Raw genomic sequence first — 26,829 nt, forward strand, 5'->3', positions numbered from 1 at the left:
TTGGTTTATACACTTCTAATAGATTTTGGTTGTTAGACCTTAATATTCTGTCAGGCATGTGCATTTTAAATACAGAAGACAGGGAGGACAGAGGAGGGTTTGAGAATGTTTTGGTAAAAGCATGGATAGTTGAATATAGGTGAGATGACTGGGTAGTTCTAGCCATTTTAATTGTTGGAGAGAGGAACAGTGATGGGTTGAGGACTTTTGGCTGGTAGCGAATTTTGCAATTTTGTTGTAGCAGGAGGAAAGTTGTGTTTTCAGGGAGGTTTGCAGATTAGTTAGAAGTGGAGCTCCGTAGAGAAGGGATGGAATTAGAAAGGAAGTAGAGAGAGTGATTTTAGTGGCAGTTGTAAGATAGTGATTTTGTCGATAGAGCATCCCTAGTTTTTGATGGGTTTTTTGATATTTATTTGTAGATGGGAGTTGAATTTTAGTCTAAATTTAGTCTGAATTTCGCCTAAAACACCAATTCTCTAGAGTTTCTCTGATTTAAAAAGCTTGTTTCAGCTACATATTGTACTTATTTTACTGCCTGCACTTTAGCAACATCATTTTTGTGTTTAAATTACCTGTTTAACTGTTGTAGGCTATACACTCAAGTGTGATAGCCATTTATGTGCATTTAAAGTGTTTTTTTTTTTAATTGTATCTGCTTTATTTTCTGAAAAAAAAACAAAAAACAAAAAAATATACTTGTTTTCCCACCTTTCTAAACTAGTTTTGTCCAGTTTTCAGGTTAGTGCTGTGTTACAAGTTTCTGTCTTTGCCCATACCTTACTTGGATAGAAGGAAGTTTCTCTGTTCACAGTGAGAGAGGGAGCTTTGAGCAGCCCATCTGTCCCTGGAGGAGTGGTTTCAGCCCAGAAATTAGTAGTTTATTGGCCATTTTGGGCTAATTTCTATCTCTTTCATTTTCCTGCTATAAAACCTGCATTTGCAAGGTTTTTGTGCTAGTATACAGCTCAGCAAGCTCCTGCCTGGTGCCCTGCAGAGTTCTACAGCAGCAGAGAGACAAAGAGAGACTTTGGAGTGATTAAGTATCATTTTTCTGCATTTTCTTGCTGCCTTTAGCTAATTTCACCTAAAACACCGATTTTCTAGAGTTTCTCTGATTTAAAAAGCTTGTTTCAGCTACATATTGTACTTATTTTACTGCCTGCACTTTAGCAAAGTTGTTTTTGTGCTTAAATTACCTGTTTAACTGTTGTAGGCTACACACTAAAATGTGATAGCCATTTATGTGCATTTAAAGTGTTTTTTTGATTGTATCTGCTTTATTTTCTGAAAAAAAACAAAAAAAAAAACTTGTTTTCCCACCTTTCTAAGCTAGTTTAGTCCAGTTTTCAGGTTAGTGCTGAATTCAGGGCTGTGTTACAAGTTTCTGTATTTGCCCATACCTTACTTGGATAGAAGAAAGTTTCTCTGTTCACTGTGAGAGAGGGAGCTTTGAGCAGCCTATCTGTCCCTGGAGGAGTGGATTCAGCCCAGAAATTAGTAGTTTATTGCGGTGGTGGTGCTGCGGTAACATTGTCGCCTCACAGTAAGATGTTGTCCTGTTTGACTCAAAGCTAGAGCATCTTCTGTGGGGAGACAGGCATGAATGGGCATACCTTCATTGAAGGTTGTGCATCAGGGCTGGCAGCTCGGCATGTTAAAATCTACTTCCAATCATTAGCGGACCTGAGTTCCACTGTGGCGACCCCTAACCAGGGAAAGCTGAAAGACACAACAACATTGGCCATTTTGGGCTAATTTCTATCTCTTTCATTTCCCTGCTATAAAACCCACATTTGCAAGGTTTTTGTGCTAGTATACAGTTCAGCAGGCTCCTGCCTGGTGCCCTGCAGTGTTCTACAGCAGCAGAGAGACAAAAGAGACTTTGGAGTGATTAAGTATCATTTTTCTGCATTTTCTTGCTGCCTTTATTTAATTCTGCCTAAAACGCTGATTTTCTAGAGTTTGTGTGATTTAAAAAGCTTGTTTCAGCTACATATTGTACTTATTTTACTGCCTGCACTTTAACAAAGTTGTTTTTGTGTTTAAATGACCTGTTTAACTGTTGTAGGCTACACACTGAAATGTGATAGCCATTTATGTGCATTTAAAGTGTTTTTTTGATTATATTTGTTTTATTTTCTGAAAAAAACAAAAAAATATACTTGTTTTCCCAACTTTCTAAGTTAGTTTAGTCCAGTTTTCAGGTTAGTGCTGAATTCAGGGCTGTGTTACAAGTTTCTATGTTCGCCCATACCTTACTTGGATAGAAGTTTCTCTGTTCACTGTGAGATAGGGAGCTTTGAGCAGCCTATCTGTCACTGGAGGAGAGGTTTCAGCCCAGAAATTAGTAGTTTATTTGCCATTTTGAGCTAATTTCTATCTATTTCATTTCCCTGCTGTAAAACCCGCATTTGTGTGGTTTTGAGCACCGGGCAGTGCCGGTTAGCTAGGGTATAACTATTCCCTCCTCCACAAAGTCTACTCTTCAATTTTTCCCTTGGAACTAGACAACCTTTCAACTTAAGCACTCAAATCATTCACTTCTCATCCCGGCATTTGCCCAAAACTCATAGCAAGCACTAATAAACCTTAGCACTAGACCCCCCTATACTGTAGAGAAGGACAAGGATCTCTATTCGACCTTACCAGCCAATCAGTAAAACAGTTCACTGTACCTATCCAGGCATGTCCAAAAGGCAGTTTCAGATGTACTGTCAAGTCCAACTGGTGAATCTGGGCATTTTGAGGCAATGTTGCAATTGCCTCATGTAAACAGACAACCCTCTCCTCCTTCCACCAAACACTAATACATGTGAGAAATGCACTTATACAGCCAAACTGGAGGCTAAGCTCTCTCAACCCAAGACTGGACCAGGCAGTCAAGAGGAGAAGGGAATTATTTGCATCACACCACCAGTCTCACATAGACCTATGAAACCAGCACTGGCAAAAAACACACATAAATATACAAAAACATACTAGGAGGCTCTAAATAAAAATCTGCAAAAGCAACAGAGACCTCCAAAGCAGGCATCCAATCAACCTCCACCCCCCAACACAAACCATGAAGCACATACTTCACAAAACCAGTGTGCCACACAATCACAGCCCTTAAGGCAAAATAACATACCCAACACACTAGTAATAAGTGACTCTATAGTCAGGCACACTGACGTCCCACTCACTAGGCTGAACAAGGAGAAGGTTACTGTTAGCTGTCTGTTGGGTGTCAGGATCCACCACATAACAAAAGCACTCAGGTCACTCCAGAACAAGTACAACTATGACTCTGTCATTGTCCATGTTGGTGTGAATGACCTAAGCCGTACCTCCCTGGACTACATGAAAAGAGACATGGAGAAGCTCTCTGATCACATAGCCCAGGCCGGTATGACCCTGACCCTGAGTAGCATCCTGCCCTCACCAAGAATGATACCACGGTATAGAGAAAAATTTATAAATTTCAACAATTGGCTAAGCTTTTTGTGTCATTCAAAGGGGATCCAGGCTCTGTCAGCTTGGGATGACATGCTCGACAAGCCACGCTGCTTCACTAGAGAACCTGTCACCCTTAGGCTTTTGAATACTGGCCAAGGCTCTTGCCACCCCCATAGTGCCTTTTTTAGGCAAGGCTCAAAAGACAAACCCACCACCGTAAATAGCACAAGTAACAAAAAACTGAGGGTAATGCTGCTCAATGCCAGAAGTCTAAACCTCAAAATGCATGCACTCGAGGCACTCCTCAGTATGGAGAAAATCGATATATGTGCAGTAACAGAAACCTGGTTTAAGGCTCCAGAGAGCACCCCAGCACTACCAGGCTACAACTCATACCATACATTTTGGCCACAAAACCCGGACCAAAATACGAAAGGTGGGGGAGTATCCATATTCATCAAGGATACCCACACCATGAAAAACTTTTCAAAAGCAAACTTCACGTTACTTAAGACCAAGGTGGGAAGTTTCAAAGTCACCATGCTAAAGGATAATGCTGTCCAAGCTGCAAAATCCTTTACTAATGCACTCTACGGGCACCTACAAGAATGCATGGCTCATGCTATCCCAAACAAAACCAAGACTCACTCCTCCAAGAAAAGGAAACCAGTCTGGTGGATCCCTGTCATAAACAAGCTATACAATAGAAGGAGGAAATTAGTACAGAAAAGAGTAAAATCCCAAGAAGAAAAGATATCCCTGATCAGTATCAGCAAGAAACTATGTTCTCTCATAAAATCATTCAAGGCTAGCTTAGAAAGAAAAATTGCCATGGACTCCAAAGATAACCACAAGGCATCCTTTAGCTATGTCAATAATCTAAGTGACAATTCTCAGATCTGCTCTGAGTTAGTGCAGAATGGCACAAAATACACTGAACCGACCGATATAGCCAACATCCTGGCAGACAAGTTCAGTGCAAACTTCACCCCCCTCTCACCCCCAAAAGGGCACATAACTATACCAGAAGAATGTAGTGCCCCTGAAACCACAGGCACTCAGGTTAAAATAGCCCTCTTGAAAGCCAAAAACACAGCATCAATGGGACCGGCCGATGTCCCAGGCTATGACCTACATGAGCTCAAAGATGAACTAACCCCTCACCTAAACACACTGTTTAAACTCAGCCTCTCCACAGGCTATGTGCCCACAGAGTGGTGCACAGCAACGGTTATTCTGCTCCACAAAGGTGGAGCCACAACGGACCCCGGGAACTATCGCCCTATAAGCCTGACTAGCTTGGTCTGCAAAGCTATGGAGCGCATCATCATGGATCTCATTAACAGAGACATTGAAAACCTCCAAATACTGGACCCTACCCAGTTCGGCTTTGTTAAGGGCAGATCATGCCTCCTAAACCTGGTGGACTTCTTTGAGACAGTTACCAAGGCTATAGATGAGGGAAAGGTGGTCCACACAGCCTACCTAGACCTTGCAAAGGCCTTTGACACCATTCCCCACTCTGGTATTATAGACAAGCTCACCAGCCTGAACATAAAACCCTATGCCACGAGATGGGTTGCCAACTGACTCACTGACAGAACCCACACGGTAAGAGTTGCGGGAGCTAGGGCTGACTCTAAACCGGTTACAAGTGGCATTCCCCAGGGCTCAGTCCTAGGACCCCTCCTGTTTGGCATATACTTCTCAGAGGTACAGGCAAGCACAGGAGGACTATGGCTGACCATGTTCACAGACGACTGAAAACTAGGGGCTATAATTGACTCTCCAGCTGACACATATATCCTCCAAAAGGGTCTCACTGAGACAGATACCAGGTGTAAAAACCATGGCCTCAAGCTAAATGCCAAAAAGTGCATAGTCATCCCCTTTGGAAAAAACAAAGTACCCACAAACTACCACATAGGTGGTAGCCACCTAAATACAGAAGACGTAATAAGGGATCTGGGGACCCAAGTAGATAGTAACCTCTCCTTTGATAATCATATTGCCAAAGTGGTTAAAAAATCCTTCTATGTGGCCCACCTAATCACAAAAGGGTTTGCATCCAGATCGAAAGAAGTCATTGGGCCCCTCTACGCATCACTCATCAGACCCATCATAGAGTACAATGCCCCATTTGGGATGTACCTTACAAGACACGTGCAACAACTGGAAAGACCACAGAAGTTCCTCACCAAGAGGATCACTGGCCTCAAGCAGATGCCCTATGCAGCTCGAGTGAAGAAACTCCAGCTGTACTTGGTTGCATACCACCTACTCAGAGGTGATCTCTGCCTGACATACAAGGCCATGTCCAACCTAGAATTGATGGACATGCTCCATCTAAAGAAAACCATATCCTCTCGAGCCACATGCTCCAGGGATCTAAACCTCACCACAACAATAAATAGGATGTGCTGGAGGGATTAATTTCCTGTCCCAGAGACTTCCCATGCTTTGGAACAAGATTCCAATCTGCATTAGGCAGAGCTCCTCGCTAACCCTCTTCAAGAAAAACCTTGACAAGTGGATGGGAAACAGAAAGTTTACCCCAGGGATCACTTCCATGGCTCTGCTGGACAGAGGTACAGGGAACTAATCTAAGGGGATGGTGAAAGCCAACACATTCCGACTAGGCTTATAAATGCCTTTGGGTAAATAGCCTAGTACCAACCTATGAACCTAAGACTCACCATGACACAATCAGTTATACCTCACTATACCTCAACATCTATGCCCATAAAGGCAGACAACCTCACAATCCAATATCGTGATCATAGAAGACTCCATTCTGAGGTATACCAATGTCCCACTCACCAGGCTGAGCAAGGAGAGGGTTACAGTTAGTTGCCTATCAGGGGCCAGAATCTACCAAATCACACAGGGCCTCAAGTCATTGAACTACAAGTACCAGTTTGACTCACTCTATGTCCATGTGGGTGTAAATGACCTGAGATGTACCTCCATGGACAATATCAAGAGGGATATGATGGAGCTCTCAGATTATGTGTGCCAGGCCAGTATGCATCTAGCATTGAGCAGCATTCTATCTTCTTCAAGTTGATGCCACAGTATGAACAGAGGATAATTAGGTTCATATGTTTATAGGTGTTTACTAGGCTAATGACCACAGGGCCCTTTTTCTATTTCTGGTACTGTTTGTTTTATGGATATGCAGGAGGTCCATGAGAGTGGGGTCTGACAATGCCTTATATGCCTGGCATAGATCTCCCCTCAAAAGCCTATAGGAGACAGAATACAGGGATAGGGCCTTGAGGTGGTCTGCATAGGACATGTTACTTATGCCCTGTATTCTTTTAGTAAGGAACCTCTGTGGACATTCCAGTTGTTGGGTATGCTTGGTTAGGTACAGGCCAAAAGGGGCATTGTACTCAATGATAGGTCTGATGAATACCGAATGCAGTGGAACAATGACTTCCTTGGACTTAGATGCCATACTTTTGTTTATAAGTTGCACAACATAGAATGATTTCCTCACCACTGTAGACACATGATGATCAAAGGCTAGATTACTGTCTATGTGCGTCCCTAAGTCCCTGATTACTGGGTCAACTCTAAAGAGTGTGATGTCAATATGATAGTTACTGGTGATGGATGGCTTCCCAAAGGATACTATTATGCATTTCTTGGCATTTAGTTTTAGTCCATGACTCTGACACCCATTGTTTGTCTGTTTCAGCCCCTCCTGGAGAACATTTGTGTTAGTGTGAAATTCAATGACAACTCCTAATTTGCAATCATCTGCAAAGCAAATTTAGTCAGCCAGAGACCACTGACATTGGGCTTGACTTCAGAGAAGTAAATGCCAAAAAGGAGCAGTCCAAAGACTGATCCTTGAGGGACTCCACTTGTGACTGGCCTCTTTGTACAGGTGGACTCCCCAACTCTACCTTCCTGGGTCCTGTCTGTGAGCCGGTTGGCTATCCACCAGGTGACATATGGGTTTGTACACAACCTCTTGAGTTTGTCAACAATGCCCGAGTGGGGTATTGTGTTAAATGCCTTGGCGAGGTGAAGGTAGGCAGTGTGAACAATTTTGCTCTCATCCATTGATTTGGTGACCTTCTCAAAGAAGTCCACCAGGTTGACTAGGCATGATCTGCCCTTGACAAAACCAAACTGAGTTGGGTCCAGTGTCTGGAGGTTTACTATATCTCTGCTGATCATTTCCATGATAATTCTTTCCATGGCTTTACATATAAGACTAGTGAGACTTATGGGTCTGTAGTTTCCAGGGTCTTTGTGCAGAGGTATGACTGTTGTCTTTCTCCATTCATGAGGCATGAAGCCTGTTTGGAGCTACAGTTAAATAGTAATTCCAGAGGCCCTGCAAGGTCATGTTTCATGCTATTTAGAAGGCATCTTGGGATATTGTCTGGGCCCACTGATGCAGTGTTCTTGGTCTTAGAATGAGCATTAAGGATCTGTTCCCTGGTGATAGTAGGGGAGTTATATTTGATGATATTTCCTGAGGGAAGGTTGAGGAAGAAAGAGGAGTAAAGTTGGAGCTGAATTTATCAGCCAGGAGGTTTGCTGTATCTTCTGGCTTAGTATAGGTGGCTCCATTTACAATGAGCTCTGCACACAATTGTGTATTGCCTTTGAGGTTTCTGACATAGCTAAATAATGCTTTGTGGTTGTCCTTGGCCTGGGAGGCCAAATGTACCTCAAATTTGGCTTTGCTAGACTTTATTTATCCTCTGAGTTGTTTGTTTAGTTTGATGAGTGCTTTTATGCTGCTGGGTGCTGCACCTCCTAATTTTGCCGTGATTTTCTTCCTCCTGTTATACATTTGATTTTGTGATTCCACCAGGGTAGCTTGTTTTTTGAGTTAGTTGAGTACTTCTTCCTGGTGGGTAGAGCTGCCTCTATGCAGCTATTAACATGCATGTATAGGGTTTTTGTGAACAGTTCTGTATAGGCAGAAGTGTTGTCAGGTTTTATAGGGGCTTGCAGTTTTGCCAGGGTGTCACTTAATACCGGGAGGTTAACCTTAAAATAGTTCCTGAATATTCACAGTTTAGCTGGGGGCCCAGGTTTTATTTTTGCATCAAAGGAGACCATTTTGTGGTCTGACCTTACGAAGGCGTTACAGTAGGGGGTGTGCAGCACTCTCCCATATTAGTGAGGACCAGATCCAGTATGGTTGCATCCCTGGTTGGTGTATTGACTATCTGGTCCAGGGAGTTTGTGTTTACGAAATCCAGGAATCTCTGTGCATGTACATTTGATGTTGCATAGGATTCTGAGTTAATAGTGGGGTAATTAAAGTCACCCATGAATATGGTATTGGGTTGGATAGTTAGTATTTCTAATAAGTTTAAATACATAGTATGGGTTTCCTTGGTCACAGAGGGGGACCTATAGCTTGCAAGGAAGTGGTATTGGATTTTACCTTATTCTCTCACCAGAAGCAAAATGTTAACACCAATCCTAAGAAGAAAAACAGACCACAGCCTGTTTGGTGATCCACAGTCTTGTCCCACATGATGCAAAGGTCTGTAGGCTTGTAGCCATTTTCTGGTAGATGTATCAAATAGCAACCAGACCATCTGACTTTAATAATTGGCTTAGTTTTTGTGTCATTCAAAGGGGATACAATATTTGTCAGCCTGGGAGGATATGATTAACAAACCATGCTGCTTTGGCAGGGATGGTCTGCACCTGTTTCCTTTAGGCTTTTGAATACTGACTAAAACCCTGTCCACCCTGTAGTTTCTTTTTATATATTGTCAACCTCATAAACCATCCAGCGTAACTAAAACAAGTCAAGATAATTTAAAGGTGATACTGCTCAATGCCAAGAGTCTAAACAAAAAACTCTATTCTCTGCAAACTGTCGTCACCCTGGAGAACATAGATGTCAGTGTAATTCCTGAGACATGGTTTAAAGCCACAGAGAGCACCCCATCAGTGCATGGCTATAAAGTCTTTCACACTTAGATCAGCTACTAAACAGAAAGGGACACAAAGTGGAGGTGTTTAAATTTACATCAAAAATAAACACAGCTCAAGGCTGGTCAAGCAATATGACACCCATGAGCTTCTCCATGTACAACTTATAAATAAACAAAGTTTTATACCATATCTTGGCATGCTACCGGTCCCTCACTGTGACTCAGGGAACCCATACCACTTACATAAATGAACTGGAATCATTCACCATTCAACCCACCACCAAACTCATGAGTGGCTTCAACTACCCCACTATAAACTAGGAATCATATATGACCCAAATTTGCAGGCTCAAAGATTCCTGGATTTTGTCAGCATAAATGCCCTGGATCAGCTAGACCGAATGCCCACTTGAGCAGAATGTCACCTTTAAGCTTCCAAGCAATAAATCTTTGGCCCCCAAGAGAAAAAGACCCAAATCTATTTTGAAACGCAGCTCAGAATCTTTGAGCTACACATCAGGGGAGGATACGTCCTCCAACACTGAAGGGGTGGGGGACCACACAGATGCCTCACCTGATCCTAAAAGAAGGAGTTTGTCACACCCTTTGGGTTCAGGTATAGACGAGGGGGGAGGAACCATAAAAAATGTCAAACCCATGGAGAGTTTGGAAGGTCTGTTACAACTGATGATAGAACATTAACAAATAGCATGAATGTACATAATATTTCATCTGTACACCTCAATGATTTACAAATTAAAGTTCTTAATAAAGGGCTTAATTTTGTCCTCGGCTTTTTTGTTCCAGAATATACTTTAGCAAAAGATGTGGTCAATTTATGTCATTTACTTAATTTGAAATTATTTTTTGAAAATGACACTGTTCAGGAAGTTCCAGGGTTTAGATTTAAAAATCATCTTTTGTTCCACCTATGTCACACCTAGTATCCACTTTTCAAGCTAATGTCCTGAAGGATCTACATTGTAACCTCAAAAATGTTCAGGTATCTTATAATAACCTTTCTAAAGAGAAGGTACAATGTATAGAGGAACTTAAGAACAACAAAGAAATTGTTATAGTACAAGCAGATAAATGTGGGGCGGTAGTGATTCAGGATAGGGTCAACTATAATGAGGAAGCAGCGAGACAATTGGGAGATAACAAATATTATATGGCTATGTCACTGGACCCAACTAGTCACTTCAAATCCAAAATTGATTAATTTCTGATACAGGCCCAGGAAGTGGGCATCATTACGGAGGCAGTTAGACATCAGTTGTCGGTTCCATCTCCGTGTAAACAATATTTCTATCTTTTACCCAAAATACATAAGGATGTTAGATGTCCCCCTGGAAGACCAATTGTATCAGGGCATGGCTCTATTACTGAACTTTTATCTGAATATTTGACTTACTATCTGAAACCACTACTACCCTTGATATGAGCCAGAATCTAGGACACTACTCAGTTTTTGGATATTATTTGTGACATGCAGTTGGAGCCCCACTGGCTGCTATGTACCTTGGAAGTAACCTCTCTATACATAAATATCCCACATTGGGCAGGTTTGCAGACTTTGGACTTTTGGTTGGGAAGATCTGTTTTTTACCAACCAGGCTTTAATACTTTTTTAGTGTGCCTGGCTGAATACGTTCTTACTAGTAACATATTCTACTTCCAGGACCAATGCTTTTGGCGGGTCAAAGGTATAGCAATGGGTGCCTCTTTCCCACCCATTTATGCGGACCTTTTTATGGCCTATATTGAGGAGGTTATGATCTATGACTCTAGTCATAATATATACATGGATGAATTAGATATCTGGAGACGATATCTGGATGATTGTTGGTTAGTGTGGAAGTCGGATGAAATCTATCTTCTGGAATTTATTGGCTATCTCAATGACAATGTATGGGGAATTGAGTTTAAAGTAAATTTCCATAAATCTAGGATTGTTTTTCTTGATGTTGAGGTTAGCAGGAATCCTGATGACACTCTATCTACCCGGGTGTATAGGAAATTTCCTGAATACAATTCACTTTTACATGCTACTAGCTTCCACCCCGACATATCATCCAGAATATCCCCAAGTCACAACTCCTCAGAGCCAAAAGGATTTGTTCAAGCCAACAAACTTTTGAGACTACTAGAGATGATTTAATATGTAGGTTTCGTGAGAGAGGTTACCCCTCTGGTACTGTCAGCACTGCTTGTCATTGGGCTTCCAACCAGAATAGAACTGACTTGTTACAATACAAGGACAAACATAAAGATCCATCTAATTCTCTGGTTCGTCTAGTGACCACTTATGGACATAACACATGTGGGTTCATGAACATTATTAATAGACACTGGAATATTTTGATGGCAGAGGAGAGATTACACTCTTTTTTGAGGGACAGATGCTCCTTTTCTTTTAGAAGAGGTTGGACATTGGGCTCCCTGTTTAGCCACAATAAGAGGGTGGGTCCCAGCTCTATTGTTTCTACTCAACATACACTGAGTGGTGGCTCAGTGCTGTGTTGTATACCATGTGGCCACTGTACTTATTGTAGTACAGTTCAACATACGAGGGAATTCAGTAGTCGCAATACGTCTGAAGTTTTCAATATCAACTTTTGGGCTAATTGCAGTACAGAGTGGGTCATCTACCTAGTCACTTGTTCATCCTCCTCATTCTATGTGGGACAGACTTCTAGGCCTTTTCGCCTTAGGATTGGGGAGTATCTTAGTGACATTAGAAATAAGCATTCCCAATAATGCATTGTTTAAACATGTTTGTAAACACAACTCTGCTTCTTTTTATTTTACTGTTATTGATTGCATTGTAGGTAAATATAGGGATAAATCAGGTTGGCATGATTTACTTAATTTCAAGGAACGTAAATGGATCATTAAATTAGGGGCTTTATTCCCACCTGGTCTTAATGACCAATTTTAATTTACCAATGAACTGCCTTTATGTCATTATATATAAATAGACTTATTTGAATGGATATAATGTGCTTTGTTAAATTCACTGAAGAAGGCTATTTTAGCCGAAACCGGTCTGAGATAGGTAGTTGGGCTTACTACCCCCTACCTAGTTATGTGCTTTACATTAAAATACTTTTTGTATTCCACCATTTCTGTTGGCTATCTTTGTTCTTTAAGTGTTGACTTTACAGCTGAGCAGTTGCTGGACGTGCACCACGTTGCTTCCAGTAAACATCCTTGACCTAGTCTTCACTCAACACATAGAGGAATGTCACCAAAACATACATAATAGTTTCTTTTGGAATGATGGTCATCCAGGCAACTTGCCACATTGATAATACACCACTGAGAGTAGACCCAGTGATCACAGATTTGGGAACACATGTCGACAGTGATTTGGCCCTTGACTATCATGTATCCACTGTATCTACTGTAGTAAGGAAGCCTTTCTATACTGGATAACTCATAAGCAAAGATATGGCATCTAAGTCCAAAGATGTCACTGTTCCATTGTACTCAGCCCACATTAGATAATGGTGATCTGGGCTGTGTTAGCAGTCCTACACTCCTCTTTTAGGTTCATAGGTGTTTACTAGGCTAATGACCATAAGGGCCTTTTTAAGCCTAGCCATCCATCCCAAATCTCTGACAAGTTCTGGTACCCTTTGTAAGTGTAAGCAGGGGCTTGAGGGATGACAGATTTCAAGCAGAGGCCTGGAAGATGAACCATTTACAGGTGTCCTGTGTCCATTAGCGACATAGGTGCCACACCAGGGATGGATTTCCTGTTCTCCATCCAATTGTCCAAGTTATACTTGAATTGGGTTAGGGAGGAACTCTGCTTCACATGGATGGGAGCCTGTTCCAGAGATTGGGAAGTCTCTGGGATACATACGTGTCTCTCCAGCAGGTCTTATTTATAGCACAGGCAAGGTTTAAGTCTTTAGAATGGGTAATTCTGGTGCTGTTTGTTTTGTGGATATGCAGAAGGTCCATCAGAGTGGGGTCCGACAATGCCCTTTATGCCAGCCATAGATCTCACCTCAACAGCCTGCAGGAGACAGAATACAGGGATAGGGTCTTGAGGCGGTCTGCATAAGACAGTTTACTTAAGCCCTGTATTCTTTTAGTGAGGAACCTCTGTGGACATTCCTTTTGTTGGATATACCTGGTTAGGTACATACCGAATGGGGAATTCTACTCAATGATAGGTCTGATGAATGCTGAATACAGTGGAATAATGACTGCCTTTGGCCTAGATGCCATACCTTTGTTTATAAGTTGAGCAACATAGAATAATTTCCTCACTACTGTAAACACATGATGGTCAAAGGCTAGATTACTGTCTGTGTGTTCCTAAGTCCCTGACTAATGGGTCATCTCTAAGGGGTGTGCTATCAGTATGATAGTTACCAGGGGTAGATGACTTCCCAAAGGATAGTATTATGCATTTCTTGGCATTTAGTTTTAGTCCATGGCTCTGACACCGGTTGTTTGTGTCAGTCCTTCCTGGAGAACATTTGTGTCAGTATGAGATTGAATGATAGCTCCTAATTTGCAATCATCTGCAGATTTATTCAGCCAGAGACCATTGACATTCGCTTTGACTTCAGAGATGTAAATGCCAAAAAGGAGCGCTCCAAGGACTGATCCCCAAGGGACTTCATTTGCAACTTTCCTCTTTGTCCAAGGGCTGATTCTTGAGGGACTCCACTTGTGACTGGCTTCTTTGTAGAGGTGAACTTCCCAATTCTAACTTCTTGGGCCCAGTCTGTGACCCAGGTGGGTATCCACTTGGTGAAATATGGGTTTGTACATAACCTCTCGAGTTTGTCAACAATGCCCAAGTGGGGTGTTGTGTCAAATGCCTTTGACCAGGTCAAGGTAGGCAATGTGAACCATTTTGCCCTTATCCATTGCTTTGGCAACTTCAAAGAAGTCCACCAGGTTGAGTAGGCATGTCCTGCCCTTGATGAAACCAAACTGGATTGGGTCCAGTGTCTGCAGGTTTACTATATCATTATTGATCATTTCCATGATAATTCTTTCCATGGCTTTACATATAAGACTAGTGAGACTTATGGGTTTGTCGTTTCCAGGATCTGTAGATGGCCAGCCTTTGTGCAGAGGGATGACTGTTGCTGTTCTCCATTCATGAGGCACAAAGTGGGTTTGGAGGCTACAGTTAAATACCAATTTCATATAGACTGATAGGTCATGTTTCATGTAATTTAAAAAGCATCCTGGGATATTGTCTGGGCCCATTGATGCAGTGTTTTTGGCCTTAGAGACAGCATTAAGGAACTGTTCCCTAGGGGGAGTTATGTCTGGTGGTATTTTGTGAGGGAAGGTTGATGGGGAGAGAGATAAAGTTGGAGCTGAATTTGTTGGCCAGTAGATTTGTTATATCTTCTGGCTCAGTATAGGTGGCTCCATTTACAGTGAGCTCTGCACACAATTGTGTATTGCCTTTGAGGTTGTGGACATAGCTAAAGAATGCCCTGTGGTTGTCCTTGGCCTGGGATGTAAAATTTACTTCAAATTTGGCTTTGTTAGACTTTATTTGTCCTCTGGCTTGTTTGTGTAGTTTGATGAGAGTGCTTTTATCCTGCTGGGAACTGCACTTCCTAATTTTTGCCATGATTTTCCTCCTTCTGTTTTACAGCCTTATTTATTTTGTGATTCTTCCAGGGTGATTTGATTGTGAGTTAGTTATGTACTTCTGCCTGATGGGTACACCAGCTATTTAACATGGTTGTATAGGGTTTATGTGAACAGTTGTGCATAGGCAGCAGTGTTCTCAGAGTTTATGGGATCCTGAAATTTTGCCAGATTGTCTCTTAATAGCAGAAAGTTAGGGTTCGAGTTGTTTATGAATATTCCAGGGTTAGATGGGGATCCAGGTTGTATTTTTACATCAAAGGAGACCATACCTCTCAACCTGGAAACATCAAAAATCTGGACAAGGCCCATGAAAAATAGGTACAAATCTGTACGCTGATTAACATAAAATTTGCATACACAATTTTGTAACCCGTCAATAGAATTGTGGGACATCAACTTTCAAATGCAAACTGAAGAACAGACAACCAAAATATGGCACCAGAGTCCCCCTGCAGCCATTCCAATGTCCCATTACCTGGCTATTTTGCCCCATTTACCATAAACAGTAAGGTGTGCATACTGCTTTACTTATACAGTGATTATTTGGATTTTATTTTTACATTTTATAGCACAATGCACAAACACTAGATTATATCTGCTAAACAAAGCAAGACTGTCTCACAATGAAAATAGACTTGGCATTAAAACTTATCTGCCCTTGAAACTCTCATTCATTGAAACCCAGACCACATCCAAAGAAAATGCATCTGGCCAGTGGTGGATAAAGATTACCTTTGGGCTGTTTTCAAATCATAGGCCCCTTGCACACAAAACAAGAAACATGTATGCATTCTTTGATACACCCTCCTGACTTTATTAAATGATATTCCTTATATAATACAGCCCAGTTGTTAGACTTAAGTTAGAGCGCATTTTAACATTTATCATTGTTTTACTACACATATGTATTTGTCAAGTGGCCTGAGCCATTAATGAAAAGGTTCTTCTAACCAGCTCATTTACCTGGTTAACATAAATAAATACATACTTACATAATGGTGTAAAAACTGTTTCCCACTGTTCTTTCAATGAAGTATTGCAAACTGTAAAAGTGTACATCACATTCTGTCTTGCTGTTTAATGTACATATTGCTTACTTGTAATTCATATGTAATAAGCAACTGCAGACAGGTCACTCCTTGAAAGGGTCTTGGGCAAATTCATTTAACCAGTCATCAAATGTAAAAAATAAATGCAATAAAAATAAATACCTCATGGTTAAGGACAGATATTATTATCCATTAGCATAAACAATCATAATAAAACACACTCAACATTTAACAGAACAGCAGACAGCAAACAGGGCAGAGACATTACAGAAGTTGCTCTTAAAAGATACCCCCCCCCCTGCCAAAAAAAACAAAAAAAAAAAAACAAAAACACAGGCCAGAATTGCTTATCAATTGATGCTTCAGCACAACTACAGAAATGCTGCCCCCAGTACAGGTCCTAAATTCCCTTTATTAAATTTCACTCCATATTTGATGATGATGAATGAGAGGTGAAAGGTACAGGATTTTCAATGCATACGCACTAAGCACTTCCTCTGTTACCATGACAGTTGATGCTGGACGGATCACCAAATTTCTCGGCAGTGAAAGAAATACATACGAAAAATGTCTTTATAAAACAAAAATACTGTAAAGACTACCTAAGCATTTAAGGCAGTTGTTGGAAACAGTGGATATTTGGGCAAAGAAACTGTCAGGCCCTTAGCTTCAAAAATATATATGTCATCTGTGTTACAAAATGTGGGGCATTTGTGCAAAGAAACTGTCAGGCATTTAGCTGCAAACATATGCATTTTATTTAACTTGGTATAAAAACAATCCACTGAAAAATATGCAGTTGTCAAAAATCAGGCTTGCGAGATCTAGTGATACGACTGTAAGAAAATAGTTAGCTGCAAAGAACACGTTAGATTATTTTCTCACACACACAAAATGCTACAACTTAACAGCTTCCCGGGGCCTTTTTGAGAACTTTTTCAACTTCCTAGATCTGATTCTGCTCACACAGCGAAAATGCTAACTTTCCACACATTGCTTTTAGTTTCCTGTAGGGCGACATTACTCGCCTACTGGGGTCTACAGCTTTTGGCAAGTGCAACAGATCCTCCAAACATATGACACCACCCCAACAATTCAACATATTTTAAGGGGACAAAAAAAAATCTTACCCCAGAGTGCTGATGAAGCCATTAACGGACCCTTCCGCATAGACGGAGACGATAACCCCAATGTGAAGAAAACTCGACATTTTGTCAGACATTTTTAAGCAGGTCCCCAGCCAATGCTTAACATATCCACACAAACACAACCATCTGGCTAAAGTGGGTGCTGTGGAAAGGCTCCGTGGGCAGGTGACACAGGTTTTTACGAGCCCAGGACAGGTAACTAGCCTCAGTAATGTAAGGAAGATCTAAGGAGTGACGTTTCCTCCATGCAAATAACTCCACGGTATCCACCAGCAAAAGCAAAACCAGCCAAAGCTCTCCAGCAGCAGTCGTTCATTTCCTAAGTGCAGAATGCACATAACTCCATCAGCAAATGCAAAAACAGCCAAAGCACTGCAGCAGCAATTGTTTTCGCGGTCACCGATCCATTCAAACAGCCAGAAAGGACGTGAGCCCTCGAGCTCAATGCCGACAGGCTGAAGGTGCTGACGTCATCGCGGAGGAAACCCATGCGAATGCAGGAAGGACATGCAGATTCCGCACAGAAGGAAACCCAGCTGAGAACTGAAGTGGAGAACCTCTTGCTGTGAGGTAACAATGCTAACCATTGCATCACTGCACCACCCCAAAATCCTGGAATCTCTGTGCCTGTATGTTTGGTGTCGTAGAGGATTCTCAGTTAATAGTGGAGTAATTAAAGTCACCCATGAATATGATATTGGGTTGGATGGTGAGTGTTTCCGATAAGTTTAAATACGTGGTATGGCTTTCCTGAGTCATAGATGGGGACATATAGCTTGCAAGGAAGTGGTATTGGATTTTGCCTATGGTGATTTGAACATGGAGAAGCTTAAGTGCATTGTCCTGTTTGACTGGGCTTGAGGTATATTTATTTTTGATGCAAATCAAGATACCTCCACATTTACTTCCTGTCTGTGTAACAGCTGGTCTAAATGTGTCTAAGGCATTCTAACTTGCATTGTCAGTGTGCTGTCCGTGGCTTCAAACCATGTCTCAGAGACCACATAGATGTCAACATTCTCTATGGTAAAGAGAGCTTCTAGGGAGTGGAGTTTTTGTTTAGACTCCTAGAAAGGAGCTTTAGATTTTCTTGGTTTTAATTTGCTATGTCAGATATAATTTCAGTTTGTCATTTCCTAAAAAAAGGCACTGTGGGGGGAGACAATGTTTTAGCTAACATTTGAAAGCCTAGAGGGGAGAGGTGCAGACCATCCCTGGCAGAGCAGCATGATCTGTGACCATTTCCTTCCATGCTGACAAATATTGCACCCTTTTAGAGTGTCATCAGAAGCTAAGCCAATTATTAAAGTCAATCATCTTTTGTTCATATTGTGGCATTCTCCTTGGAGAAGGTAAAAAGCTACTCAATGCTAGGCTCATACCAGCCTGAGACACATATTGCGAGAACTCCATGATGTCTGTCTTTGTATAGTCAAGGGAGTTACATCTCATGTCATTTATACCCGCATGGGCTATTTCTGAGTCATATTGGTACTTGTGGTCGAATAATCTGCATGCATCGTAATGTGGTGCATCCTAGCCCCTGGTAAGCAACTGACTATGACTTTCTCCTTACTCAGCCTGGTGAGAGAGACATGACTGTGTCCCAAAATGGAGTCACCAATGACCAGAATGTTGGATTGTATAGTGGCTTGCCTTATGGGCTTAGAAATCGAGGCTCCATGAGATGTGGCTGTATGTGGTGATGTGGGTATTGTTTTGAAAGAGTGCATTCAGGGCTGCTCAGGGTATTTGTTATGTGTACTTCATCTAGGACATCTTTTTGGGTTTAGGTCAGTTACATTTAAGTGCCACAGCATATGTGGGTCTATATGTCTGCTTTGAATTGTGTGTGATGGGTGCAGCATATTACTACTGACAACCTTATTGACATTAGGAGTACTCTTATATGAGAGCTTTGCCTCCCGTGACATTGTATAAATACATATCTTACATACCATATCAATTTGTTTGAGAATTAACTGGTTGTCAGTAAATACGAGGCAATTTCTACATTGCCTGAGGATGCCCATATTCACCAAGCTGGTTACGGAGATAGTGGGAAAGTTCATATCCATGGCAACAGACCTTTTTTTATTGATTATACAGTTGGAGTGAGAATAGAAAGCAATGTCAGGAGTATCCAGTTTGCAACTGTTTGGACAGTGCTTGTCATGGCAAACTAGTTGTCCTTTTTGCAACTAGGTATTGGTGAAATTTCAATCGTGTTTTTACAGGAAAAGTGTCACTCAAGGTGTTTGTGTCCACACTTCAGGGGAAACTAATTAGTAGATCCTGAAAATTTAAGGATGAAGTATTTAGGCATATATTCCAAAGTTAGAAACAAATCAACGAGTACTTACTGAAAACAAAGAATTAGCTTGTCAAAAATGATGAAAAAAGGGGACTCCTGTGAATGGCTACTACCTGGCTACTACCACCACAGCTTCACTCTGCTGGGATACAATGCTCCTTTGGTTCTTCTCTCACCAGAAGCAAAACATTAGCACCAATCCCAAGATGAAAAGCAGGCCACAGCCTGTTTGCTGATCCACAGTCTTGTCCCAGATGATGAAAGGGTCTCTAGGCTTGTTGTAGACTTTTCCTGGTAGATGCTTTGAATAGCAACCAAAACAATCAGGAATGTCAAGCAGATAGACTCACTGCCCAACCAGAAATAGTCAGGAATCAATGCAGTCTGCTACTTCTCTCACCAGGATCAGCATATAAGCAGAAATTCCAAGCTGTCATCTATAAAGCAGTTAGGATTTCTGGTGATCAGCAGTCTCCAGGAAATAATGTCCATGTGCTCCTTCTCTCACCAGGAAAAAACAGAAGCACTAATCCCAAGATGACTACTGAGAGGCAGAATACGGGCTCTCCAATTATTGGTGGTCTTCCAATAGATGTTACAGATTTTAAAGGTAATATGGAAAAAATGGTTAATATCATAAGCACTACAGTGTGCACAGATATGAAAGAGACGGTAACTTAAACTTTAGCTGTCTAAATGGAGAGCCGCTTATTTTAAAAGAGCCAGATAGACTGAAAGGGGGTGGGCACTTTGTATTCTGGTTCTATGGAATACAGTGTGATGGCCAATAAATTTAAATAGTTGAAGGGGGTGATTTCACAAAATGATTATTTTGTGCTTACTCACAAGGGCCAATGAAAGGGGAGATTGAAGGAGATATGTCGTCAAATTAACATAAGGGGCAGGCAACTAGAAAGTCAATTGAGTTGAAGAACACAACAGCACCAGGGAAGGAGAATGGTCAAAATTTCAAAAAATTCTGTGTGACTCACAAGAGAAGCAGCTATTGTCTCTTTCCTACTTTTAATATGCAATTAAAAGCATTTTGTGGAATGCTGATGTTGCCTTCATTGATATTGACTGAAAAGCCCCAGAGCAGAGTGCTTACAGAAAGCAGGCAGCAGTGGTGGTTGGAGTGGGAGGTGAAGACCCATGTTCACAATAGCACAAGATTTTTGAAGCTCGTTTTTCTATGTTGACATCAGTGCATGCTGGATATTGGGAAGTAGTGGGCATTGTATAGTGGTAGAAATTAAATTCATAGTCCTGTAGATCAGTAGCCTAAGATGTTCTACTACCTAGCCTTTGCTCCTGCAGAGAACAGACAAGGTGGCTGATAATGGACATACCCCAGGGTTTGAGTTAAGCCTAACAGACAAAAAAAAGCATCCAAATTGTAGTATCCCTCAATATCATGTAGATTTAGAAGTAATCTTTGTGGGTATAAATCAGTGTTTTCTTGCTAATTATCTAACTTCACAGAATGTTGTCACTTTTTTCTCTAAGGCAATCTAGTACAAAAAGAAAAAAATGTATTTCATGCTGAACAGGTTGCCTTTTAAGAACTTTTTAAATAAGCCCAGTTCTCTAGTACACAACAATTTCTACAGCCAGACCATTTCATCAGGATAAACATATCTGTAAAATAATTTACTACAGTTTGGTATGATGGCTTACCTATTTTTAAATCTAGTGACATAAACAGGATAAACAATGCATTCTAAATTATATTTAGTTATTTTATGCTGTAGTGGGAGAGACTGAAATATCAAATTCTCCAACACATATTTTTTATGTAACATCTTTGTGCCATTTGTACAGGTATGATTTTTTTTGCCTACCTTTCGACAAGTTTCTTGTCAAAATCCCAATATGAAGCATGATACAAATAAGCATTAACTTAGTCGAAAGGAAAACAAAACATTACCTAGAGATACTCTGGCTGGAACAGCTCTTCTGTCAATCCAGAATGAAACCCATGATAGCATTACCATTAGCATAGCTGGAAAATATGTTTGCAGAAGGAAAAAGAAAATATGTCTCCGAAGAATGAAGTTTATGAATAACCTGCAGTACCACCCTGTTATGAAGAAGAAGATGGAAAGGAATATATTATAATTAATATTGTAAAATATTGCCATTGGAAAATAACAGCATTTGCTTCATTTACAGATGTCTAAATTGATCTTTTATTAGACAGTTACTCTGGTAAGTTTCTTTAGTTGGTTAGACAATTAAACATGAAAGTTAACTTGTTGGCAATTCATTAATACATCTATTCTAGAAAAACTGAGAAGACAGATATGCAACCAAGTTCTTAAAAACAGCAGAAATACATCATTATTTTAGTCTAAATAGTCCAGTGTGTTTGCTTTAAGCAAAATATGTAACTTAATAATTAGGAAATTAAATCAGAACATTTGTATTTGCCCATAAGTTCATATAAATTGTTTATATGAGATTATTTATTTAGTTTGAGCTATTTCTGGTTGCCTCACAGCTGACCACCAGCTATTTAAGTTAAGTAAAGCTTAAGTAGATATAGAAGGGTTCAAGCAATCATTAAAGAAAAGGTCATAATAAATATAATGCCTCTAAAATTCTGTAATCAGTATTACTGTGCATAAAATAATAAACAGTAGTAATAACAATCAGTTTTGGAATACTTGATGAAATAGGTATATATAAGGACCTCTTAAAGCAGCATGCCATCTTGCATGGTAATGAATTTCAAGATTTATGGTAGGCCAAATCCTGTTTCACCAATACAAACTCCAATGGAAGAAAATGATCAGATGGCACTGAGTCTGTCAGATTTAAATAAATCAGCATCACAATATATTATATATTGTGATGTTTTACAAGGGGCAAGCCTCTTTACCCTGCAAGCGAAGGCTTTATCCAATAGCCCCAATAAAATGGAAAAAAAAACATTGTAGCCAAAGTGCCATCAATCAACTTAGAAACATTGACATCTAGGAAATCAATATTAAGCATTTGTATTTTGCCCACAAAACAATACCATAGTCATTATTGTTGAGATATTTCACAAAGTCATGCCAGACAGCAACAGGACCATTCCAAATACACCAACAATCATCCAAGTAGTGCCACCACATATTAAGGTATTTAAGAAAGGGATTAGCAATATCATAAATCAATTTATGTTCAAGATAAGCCATAAATAGTTCTGCATATATGGGTGCAAAAGTGGCACCCATAGCAGTACCCTTGATTTGTAGATAAAAATCCCCCAGATACATAAAGGCATTATGTTCTAAAACCAATCTCAGAAGTGACAACAAAAAGTCAATTTTTATCTCAGAACAATCACTGGACTCCAGTAACCAAAACCTTATTGCTTTATTACCACCATTGTGAAGTATACTCATATATAGAGACTGCACATCCAATGTGTGCAAATAAGCATTAGGTGGTGTATGCACTTCATCAATAAGTACCAAAAATTGATTCATGTCTTTAATACAGGCATGAACCAATGGCAACAAAGGCTTCAATTTCATCTCTAAATATACCGAGATATTCAGTAACTGAGTGAGTACCAGAGACAATAGGCCTACCTGGGAGATTATTCCTAGATTTGTGAATCTTTGGTAGTAAATAAAAGTAAGGTGCCTGGGGGTCATCCACACTCAACTGGTTAACCAAATATTCATCAATTAGGCCAGTGTTCTTTGCTTCCATCAAAAATCTGTCAATATACGACTTGAAGGTAGGATTAAATGAAATTTTACAATAGGCTTCACTATCATTCAACGGTCTGGTAACTTCATTAATATATTCTACTTTATCCCAAATAACAGTAGCACCCCCCTTATCAGCTTTAGTAATAACAACATTTTCATTATTTAGTAAATCAAATAATGCTTCACGCTGTCTGGAATTCAGGTTGCTACCATAATTTTTAAAAATAGAATACTGACTTACATGCAATTCACAAAGTACCCTCTGTTCGAATATTCTCACAGCTGGATGATAGGGAGGTTGAAATGTAGATTTCTTAAACCTAAAGCTAGCATTATTTGCTTCATTACCATCCTGTTTAGTATGATAAAAAAAATTAAATTCAAGGCATGACAAAAACATTTAACATCAGAAGCCACAACATGATGAGACACAAAAAAGCTAGGTATGAACCCCAGACCTTTATTTAAGACCACCTGATCTTTAGCAAAATTCACTGATGTTAAATTCACCACCAAATTATTTTTACATTTAGCTTCAATGTCCACATTTAGTCCAACACTTGTTGCTTGCCCTTCATCATCATGGGCTATTTGTCCAACATCTGCCTGAATATTTGTTCCATGTCCTTTCCTTTTGTGTTTCCTTCCGCCTCTTCTAAAGGGTCCTTAGCCCATTTGTTGCATGGTGAGGAACATTATATGGCTTCATTCTAACTGTCAGTGCAATATGATGAAAGTTCAGAAGCACTGGAAGCTGACTCATTTCTTTCTGCTGTCTTTTTTAGGATTGATCACACCCCTTTCCGTTTGATCTCATCTGGCTTATTACTGTCCATAAATCTTACAAAAAGCTTTTATTGTTTCCACGTTAATGCTGTATTGTTTTGGTAGTCCTACAAATCCCTATTGGACTTCTTGAGCTTATGTGCCTTTAGCTCTGTTTTAAATTCTTTCATCTCACTTAAAAACATTCTGCATGCTTTCAAAGCTGTTATTAGCATTGAATTGTTGGACAACCTGAAAAGACTGTTGTAATTCATCTGCTAACTCAGTTAGTTATTCATCATAATATTCAATTAGGCATTCTAGAAATAACTTAGAAGCTGCTTTCTGAATATTGAGCCATTTATTAATGAAACCTTCATTTTGTATCCCAACTCCTGGTTCCACATACAGTCTTAAGCCTCTAGGGGCTATATCAGCTTGCACATAAGCTCGAAGTAACTTATTATGCCAAATGTTAGTTCTAGCCTTTTTTGAACACTCTGTTAATTTTTTTAAACCATGCTCCATATTCACAGTATTTCATCTTGATAATGAACTGTATCAGCTCTAGTAACAGTAAACATAGATACATCATACCTATCCCCTGTCAAATCTTGCAAAAACTCTTGCAAATGATTGCCCTCAGCCATAATATCACTGGTAAATATAGAAACGACCAAAAAAGGAATAATAATGACAGTTCACAGTATCTGGTCAGCACTCACAAAATGCTTACTTCCAACATTTATGGTGCACGCCCCAGAAAATAGTGCAGACAGATAAGATCAAACACTCCACATGTAATCCAGCACTATAAACGCAATGCCATAAAAATGCTTGATTCAGCATAAATCCACAATGTACCACAATAATCCATGATAATCCATTGTCGTTTTATTCCAAAATATAATATATCCGCAAAAAATGTTCAGTGACAAAAGACAGCAGAAAACAGTGCTGCTGTCTGAACCAGGTCTCTTACTCAGCAATCACCAGCTGGGAACAGGAAACAGACCGGTTTCGCCCACTGGTGTCTTCAGGGTGTAATTGCAAGTAAGCTAAACACTGTTCTAATGTATAGTTTACATATATATATATATATATATATATATATATATATATATATATATATACACATACACGTCTTTTTCTTTTTCTTTTTCTTTTTCAGTTACATGTCTTTTGCTGTGTGCATTTTCTTTATTATATCAGGCTCTGTACTGGTTTTCTTTATATAGGAACAGTGATTTCCAGATGCAGCTCTCTGCATCAAGTACAATTTCCCTTAAGAGCACACGGAGACCACAGTTAGTCCGGGGCTGGTTTCTCCCTCTTTCTCCAGATCCCCAATTAAGACTCCCCACTGGCACAGCTATAGAGTTGAGATCTCAGCTGAGTGGCCAATCCAAGACATTCAGCACCCTCTCTGTCCAACCAGTGCTTCATGTCCCTGCCCAAGTAGCTGACACACACACACCCTTTGAGGTTTGATTTATATACACACATACACCTGGGAAAGGCTGGCACAGGTTTACTAGCTATGTCCCCTTTTGCACAGACTATAAGGTAGTTATCACTGCCACCAGTCAACTCCTTATCAGCTACGTTAAGGCCCTTAACAAAGGGTGTCCAATCTTACTATGTGATATTAATATTAATACAAATGGTAGTTTGACCAAAAGCAAGGCTATTGGGAGTGGCCCACACAGTGTCACCAAATAAATATGCAAGTATTCTCAAAACTTAAATATCTCTAGACAGATCAGCCACAATGATAGGTTTAAATATATTTAATAATAAATAATAAAAGAACAAGAAAATACTCAGTATATAATCACTGTGACATCAGAGTTCAAAATCACAGGAAATATTTAAAATAACATTACAGGATAGTCTTGAAAACCTAATATTTGCTATATTCCTGACTATTTCCAAGAGAATTATACTGTTTCATAGAAACTTACTTCATCAGAGCCAGGCAGATGTGGTGAATGGTTCTTGTCAGGTTCAAAACAGAATGCTCTGCCTATCTCAGAGACTTTTTAAATTAATATTTTAAATATTACTGCTGGGATAGCTTGCAGAATGACATCATTTCATTTCATCTGACTCTATCACATGTGAAACTTCCACTGCTGGAAGCTAGCAGTTTTTGGCATCTACCTGTAAAATATATAGACCTTAGATCTTTGGCAGATGCTGGAAGTCATAAAACAATTAAATTCCTTCATGCTTTCAGAGGTAGTAATTAGTTCACTGTGAAGACAATACAAAAAGCTTCTCAGCATAGACTCTATGCCTCTAGCTCAATGAAAACTGAAAGATACCATATTTTATTGTGTAGCCATAAAGTAATTTAATTTTAGCTATTTTTCTGAAGTTAACCTCCTGTATTCCAGTTTTCACTGTTAAAATATATACATTTAAACAGTTAAAATAGTGCATGTATATTTCTGTTATATTCTGGTAGGGGACCCTGTTGTTACATTTTAAGCACAAGCACTTTATAAAATACCTTTTCAACATACTCTTCTGTACCAGCAGTCTGATATACACATGACTTACAGTTCTAATACATTTATAACACAAACATCTTGTATAAATCATGTTGATATTCACAAATGACATAAAATTATTTACAACATTCCAGATAGCTGTGCTGGCAGTATCCCCCTTTGTCACATAGGGCATGTAAAATATTGAATGATAACTATAGGAATCAGTCAGAGGAGGTTAGAAAAGATTGAGAGGGGGAGATTGGATAAGCAATTCACAAAGAAACTATCAGAGGACATATGTATGGCTCCCAAATATGCAGCAAAGTCTAGAAGATTTAGGAATATGGCT

General features: G+C 39.9%; 1 protein-coding gene across 1 annotated transcript in view; it reads right to left on the reverse strand.

The window, feature by feature from the left end:
- The window catches only part of GABRR3 (gamma-aminobutyric acid type A receptor subunit rho3), a 366,702-nt gene that overhangs the window by 108,874 nt on the left and 230,999 nt on the right, over nucleotides 1–26,829 (reverse strand). Inside the window, exon 6 of the mRNA XM_044071761.1 lies at nucleotides 21,438–21,590. Within this exon, the coding sequence (XP_043927696.1) occupies nucleotides 21,438–21,590 (153 nt within the window). The remainder of the gene's footprint in view (nucleotides 1–21,437; nucleotides 21,591–26,829) is intronic.

This window comes from Protopterus annectens, chromosome 5.part0 (assembly GCF_019279795.1).
Source record: "Protopterus annectens isolate FY-2018-M chromosome 5.part0, PAN1.0, whole genome shotgun sequence".
Lineage (NCBI taxonomy): Eukaryota > Metazoa > Chordata > Ceratodontiformes > Protopteridae > Protopterus > Protopterus annectens.